Here is a 7,405-nt window from a genome sequence, read left to right as displayed (position 1 = left end):
TGTTTATGAAACATTTATTAATTTCTGCAACACATGAGTTGCAACTCATGTGTATCTTAAGATATTCGTAATTTTTGAAGTAGTTGAAGTTTTAAAGTAATATTACCGAAAAAAGATGCATATTTGAAGAATTTTTTTTTTTTTAAATTCTACTTTGTTTTTCACGCAATTTCATCTATTTTAAATGATTGTTTTTCACGCAATTTCATCTATTTTAAATGAAATAAAATTTCTGTTGCAGAACTAGTTCATTAAGTTCCTATACAATAGCTATCAATACTGTGGTCAGCTAAATAATTTTCAAACTGCATTTCAAATCAAAAAAATTACNACTAAAATTACCCCCCCCCCAAAAAAAAAAAGTGCAATTAATCACACTATCACTTAAACAGAATTTTTTTTTACTGTCAATAATACAAATTTAAATTTTTTGTTTAAGTTATACCAGTTTTTATTATTATTTCTGGAAGCATTATTTAAAAAAATTAAATAAAAATTGCTTTTGATATATTATGACTGATAACTATGGAATTAACAGTCAGGAGAAAAGCAGGAAAAAAAGTGTAATAAGATGCACCATTTAAACAATTATCTAAATTTAACAACCGAGACTATTATGTCAGTTGAGCCTGAATTTAATGTAATGAAAAATTTGTTTGAATGTAGTTAGATATTATTTAAATGCTGAATCAACATACACAGATTAATTTGACTCAAAAAAAAATTATTTACTATATTGTGATATAATAATCAGATATAGACAATACTTTTCCAAGTTTTTAAACACTTGCTTTTAAAAACGAAAATAATCAAATTTAATGTATTATATTAAATTACATAACTTTTGTTACTTTCAACTTATCACAAAATTAAATCACTAATTGTTTAAAATAAGTATATACAACTGTAGAATGAGATAAAAATTGAAGATATTAAAAGATCCTTTGCATAAACTTCAATTTAATCTCAGTGTTTTAAATAATGTTGGTTACAACATCTAATGACCTCTGAACTAATAATTCATTACGTATCAATAGGTGACTCAATTGCTTGAGTTAGTTGTTCAATAAATAGTATTTTCTAAGTGGTGCTTTTTTCCAGCGCAATATTTTAATATTACGCATACGTACTGTTTAGAATAAATTATGTTAAATTAAATGGAATAATTAATACTAGTATTTAATCAAGCTGTTGAATTTTTCTGATTTAAAAGATGAAAAACAAATGAAAAAATTTATACTTACACAAATGAACATAACTTACTTCGTATCCTATTTTATTCATCATCATTTCTAGATTGAAATATTACTGGCACATGAGAAAGATCTATATTTCAGATATTTAGCACTTGCTTTTTTTTCTTCTTCCCTTAATGTTTTACTTGCTAAATATGGCACATTCCATTTCTTTTAATGCTATTTTATTATTTTAATTTTAGTAGAAACTTTCCCCCAAGACGAAACATTATGAAAATAAAATGTAGACTTATAAATATTAACTGGCAGCGAAATTATTTCGCGTATTTTTTTAAAGCAACTAAATTTAATTTGAAATTAGTGAACTGGAAGTGAAAATTCATTTTTATGAAATAAATTTCATATGTATTTGAAAGATTTTATCTTCAATATATTTCATTTTTCAAGTTCATNTCTTTGATTTTCTAATCATTTACTTATATCAAAGTAGTCATTACGTATGTAAAATTTCGTTTCATTTTGACGACTCCTTCTAGGTGCGCTAATTTTTTTTGTCCATGAGTGTATATTAAAACTTCTCTTTAAATTTATATTAATGTGAATGACAATTGCTGCAGTCACCAACAATATTTTTAATAGCTCCAAATAGTATAAATTCATTCGGATTTAAAAATATACTGTACAGAGTAAAATTGTTACATTTAATTTTGAGAGTTTTTATTATTGTACAAATTGATGGCATAATTTTTCGGGAATATTCCAGTGTTTTTAACGTCATTGATGAAATTTTTGCGCAAAATGTATAAGTCACAACACAACTCATATACTTATATGATGTAAAGTATCAGTTACTTCGAAAAAGAATAAAAAAGACAGTGAATTGTTATTTGTTCGTCCAGTATCAGTTATTTTTAATTTTCAGTTAAACGTAAACTAAGAATACTTAAAATATCAGTGTAATAAAATTTGCTAATAAAAAATACGAATAAGGCTATAATTTTCTATCAGTGAATTTAACTTTAAAAAAAAAAATCTAACTTTAGATATCAATTTGAATATAAAAATGAAAAGTAGAAAATATTCATCGTTTTCTGCTTTAAATAACATACGTTTTTTTTAAAAATTTACTTAATGAAAGTGTAAAAAAACGTAATGATGCTGTAGCATTGCAAAAATCCTTGTCAAAAAATACACATAAAGGGTCGCAAAGTAAGCAGAAACGATATCAACGAACAAACATTGGGGCAAGCCTAACTGAACACATCAAAACATGTTTGGTTGCCGCAGGGAACGGCATAGATAAAAGACGTTTCATAGAAATATCTCAATTTTTAAGAAGTAATCAAACGGTTTTTTATGTTTTTAATCCCACTTTCCTAGAGAGCAATCAATGGTATTTTTTCTCACTTAAATATTTATTTGCATATTTCCTAATATCTGTAATTCCCTGATAATGTGCTTTCTAGTTTTATTTTTGGCAAATTCTAAAATATTATATATATATAGCAGTATAAACAAAACATTCTTCATAATCCTGTCAAAATATTTAAATAACTTTTTAGATAGCTGATCGTAAGGTCAGAAATAGTTAACAGTCTATTATATAAGCTGTTTCTATTACGAACTCTTTAATGTTTATGAAACATTTATGAATTTCTGCTACACATGAGTTGTAACTCGTGTGCATCTTAAGATCTTAGTAATTTTTGAAGTAGTTGAAGTAATATTACCGAAAAAAGATGCATATTTGAAGAAAATAATGTAGACAAGTCGTTCATGGGCTGCAATAGTGGCACATCTCAAAAAACACGGGTTTTAGACTAAGAACAGGTGTAAAAATGAAAATACATATTCTTTTCAGCAGCAATACTAGCACAACTCATAATTCAACTTGAAGGTAATCTTTGTTTAAGCAAACTAAAGCATTTCTTATGCATTTTCCTTAGCAATGAAAACTTTAAATCCGCTAATCTCAAAATGCCGCTTTTGCAGGCCATGAGCGAAGTGTTAAACTATCTTTAATTCTTAAGTATTTCTATTTTTTTTTAAATTTTACTTTATATTTCACGCAATTTCATCTCTTCTAAATTAAATAAAATTATTATTACGAAACTAGTTCTGTAAGCTCTTATACAATAGCTATCAATACTAGAGTGTTAAATAATTTTTAAACTTCATTTCAATTGAACCCCCCACAAAGAAAAAGAAAAAAAATTCAATTAATCACACTATCACTTAAACAAACAGAAGTTCTTTTTTTTCTTCTTTTTTACAGTCAATAATAAAATTTTAAATTCCGTGTTTAAGTTGTACCAGTTTATATTATTATTTCTAAAGCATTATTTAAAAAAAAATAAAATAAAAATTGCTCTTGATGTATTATGACTGATAACTATGGAATTAACAGTCACATTAGTACAAAATATAGATCTAAATTTAACAACCGACAAATTTAACAATTATCTAAATTTAACAACCGACTCTATTACGTCAGTTGAGCCTGAATTTAATGTAATAAAAAATTTGTTTATGTAGCTTGATATTATTTAAAAATTTAATCTACATTCACAGATTAATTTGACTACAAATAAGTATATTTATCGTATTGTGATATAATAATCAGATACAGACAATACTATTAAAAGATTCTTTGCTTCAACTTCAAATTAATCTCTGTATATTAATTAATGTTTGTTAAAATATCTAATGACCTCTGAATTAATATTTCATTACGTTTCAGTAGGGTTCAATTGCTAGAGTTAGTTGTTCAATAAATAGTATTTTCTAAGTGGCGCTTTATTTTTCAGAGCAATATTTTAATATTACATACTGTTTAGAATAAATTATGCCAAATTAAATGGAATAACTAATATTAGTATTTAATCAAGATGCTGAATTTCTGATTTGAAAGATGAAAAACAAATGAAAAAATTTATACTTACACAAATGAACATAACTTACTTCGTATCCTATTTTATTCATCATCATTTCTAGATTGAAATATTACTGGCACATGAGAAAGATCTATATTTCAGATATTTAGTACTTGCTTTTTTTTCTTTTTCCCTTAATGTTTTACTTGCTAAATATGGCACATTCCATTTCTTTTAAGGCTATTTTATTATTTTAATTTTAGTAGAAACTTTCCCCCAAGAGAAATTATTTCACTTATTTTTTTAAAGCAACTAAATTTAATTTGAAATTAGTAAACTGGAAGTAAAAATTCATTTTCATAAAATAAATTTCATATGTATTTGAAAGATTTTATCTTCAATATATTTCATTTTTCAAGTTCATTATACATAATCAAGGTCTCAATTTTCAATTATAATATTTCTTTCCAATTCAAAAATGAATTTCATGATGATATTTCAACAAAAGACTTATTTTGGAAAATGTTTTATATGTATTAATATATGGGCTTTATCATTATTAATTACTTATAAAGCAATTGTGGATTTATCTATTAATAAATGCACTTCTAAACTTTAGCGTTTAAAAATACTTAATTTTGACTCAATTCTATTATATATATATGAATGACTTATAAAAATCACTGCAATAGAATCAATTTTACACTTAAAATTAATTATAAGACAACTTGTAGAAAAACATAATACAAATGTAGAAAAAACAAAAATTTATTGAATAACATAAGAATAAATATATAAATAAGTGATTGTAATAAATATCGTTAACAAAATAAATTCTAATGCTTGATGAGATTAACAACAGAATGAGTAAGAATGAACATTATAATTCTTCGAAAACATCGTTTTATAATGTAGATTATGTCAATCGTAAAAATTTTTAAACAAAGCTCAGTAACATAGTAATTACTGGTGAAGTATGCAACAATAAAATGAAGAATTGAGGTAATGACAGTAAAAGTTAAAAGAAAATATTGAACAAATTTTAAAATTAAAGTCTTTGACAAGAAATAGATCAGAAAATGGTAAGATTGGATCGATTTATCAAAATCGATGTATGTAGAAGAATCAAAGCTAGTTTTGACAATTCAGTTCATAAGATAAACAAGTAAACATCATACCGGCGTACACCTTCAAAGCATCCTCAGTCCCAAGAAACATTTTGGCACTCTTACATAGTTGGTAGAAATTGATTTTCAGCAGGTTGCGAAGAGAATTGCTCTAGATTGGACTGCCTATCCAGCACCTTTGGCGAGGGCAGTAGCCGTCATCACCTGCCATGGCTGTAGATATGTATCACGATGTCTTCTGGTTGCCAAGATAGGTTACAGAAGTCCAGAGTACCGAGTTCACCGGATTTCGATTGAGGATCTGGAAGCCCGGGTAACATCTTCCGTTGATCCAGAGGTATCCTTGGTTCGGAAGGCCCTTTTGAGTTTATCCAGAACTTTGCTGTGGAATTTTTGCAAGGAAATGTCAGATTTGGCTGTTCTAGTGTAAGCAGGAGTGTGGGAGTGTCTGGGAGAACTTAGGAAGGAAGCACCAGCAGGGGAAGTGGACAGGCTGTGTCCCCTGGACTGCTGGGGAGTACCAGACTTGGTACTTGGGCAGCTGGCATACAAGTTGTAATCATTTTTCACAACAGGCATCATGAAAGCCATTTTTAATTGAGAGTTGAAAAATCGAACAAGTCCCAAAAGTGTAAATGAATCGTCAAAAATTTGACAAGTCTCTTAAGACAATATCCAAAAGAGAATTCGATGCAAGATCACAAGTTTATAACTTCTCTAGGCGTTTCAACGAGAGAGTGTGGACTTGTTGGAGGCTCGTCCTCGTTTATAATAGCTCGGATCAAAGGGGAGGGAGCTGGCAGAGATCCAAATGACTGGCGCCAGGCAGACAGATCAGGAACACGAGTTGCCAAGGTCAGGAAGGCCCGAGCAAGTCTGGGGGGGAAGAAAGAGGGATGTTATCTCTGCCGCAACTAGTGGCGCGCATTCCAAAATGATTCTTTAATACAAAATGTGATTGATGGATGAATTATTTCATTTGTCGCCGTCTGCCTTTATTTATTTTTTTTAAACGAAAGAAAATTCTGAGAAGAAAAAAATCTGTGGAAATGGAAGAGTTAATGTTTATTTATCTCTTCTCACCAATTAAAGCTCAATTCACAAGAAAAAAAAAAAAACTTAACTTTTTCTACGAATGGCGTATTCAATTCAAAAAGTTGTAAGACTAGTATATTTTTTGTACATTATATAGTCGTATGTATATATACATACATATTTTGTCCTAGCATTTTTTTTTATTGTTTTAGTAAAGTATAGTAAAGTTTAGAGGAATTAAACGAAATTTTGGAAGTGAGATTTTTTTTAAGAAGGCAAATGGAATAAAATGAGAAGATAAAAAAAAAAAAAAAAAAAAAAAAAAAAAGGAAAAGTGGAGAACTGATTAGCAATTTCATTATTATTTAAAAAAAATAAAACAAGCAGAAATATTTTAGAAACGTATTTTTGCCTTTTCTTTCTAACTAGCTTGTAGGTAGATTTTGAAGTTTTTAAGCATCTCCTAAATTCAAAATCAAATGGAGTACAAAATAATTTCTCGAATTCAATCTTTTTAAAATTTAACCAATTTCCGAGAACTGCCCATATATAACCCAATTCAATATTCTTTAAACATGAAATAAAAATTCACAAAAATTTGCGACAACAAAAAATACTTTTTCGTTGACCCCTAATTATAAAGAACTTCACTGTTATTGTAATTAAGAGTCCCCTATTCGCTGTCGCTCACCAACCCCCATGCTTCCTTTGAAATAATTTTGTTTTCTTAGCTCAAATTAGATTGTTTTTCCGAAAGCTGAACTTTTCAATCTAAAATTTCAGTATTTTCGAAAATTTTACAGTTCTCCCACGTCTTCCCCCTCTAAAAGATTACTTATTATCAATTTGTCTGGTTCTTTTTATAAATAATGTTTAAAATAAAAGCAGTTCAATCCTCATAAACATATATTGTGAATTCAATCGCATTTCCTAGAAACATAATTGATATATATATATATTTTAAATAACCGTCGTTGATCAGCCGACCCTATTTTCGAGTTTACGATTACTAAAGTACTACTAAAGCATCTCCGTAGCCTTGTAATTTTGAACTCAATCTAGACGACAAGGGAACTCCTGGATCAAGTATTGATTGAAATTTGCCTTCATGGAGGACTTTTCGATGAAACTAACCCGCATTTGCGTTACATGGTGAGGAAAACCACGAAAGCCT

The 7,405-nt window shown here is 27.9% G+C and overlaps 1 protein-coding gene across 1 annotated transcript; it reads right to left on the bottom strand.

Moving 5' to 3' along the window:
• Window positions 1-4,821: 4,821 nt before the first annotated feature.
• On the bottom strand, window positions 4,822-5,982 carry LOC107449542 (uncharacterized). Its single transcript, XM_016065100.3, has one exon. It carries the CDS (start codon window positions 5,785-5,787, stop codon window positions 5,476-5,478), a length of 312 nt encoding a protein of 103 aa, XP_015920586.1. The 5' UTR covers window positions 5,788-5,982; the 3' UTR covers window positions 4,822-5,475.
• Window positions 5,983-7,405: the final 1,423 nt, after the last annotated feature.

This window comes from Parasteatoda tepidariorum, chromosome 8 (genome assembly GCF_043381705.1).
Source record: "Parasteatoda tepidariorum isolate YZ-2023 chromosome 8, CAS_Ptep_4.0, whole genome shotgun sequence".
Lineage (NCBI taxonomy): Eukaryota > Metazoa > Arthropoda > Arachnida > Araneae > Theridiidae > Parasteatoda > Parasteatoda tepidariorum.
This window is presented reverse-complemented; position numbering and strand designations above follow the sequence as displayed.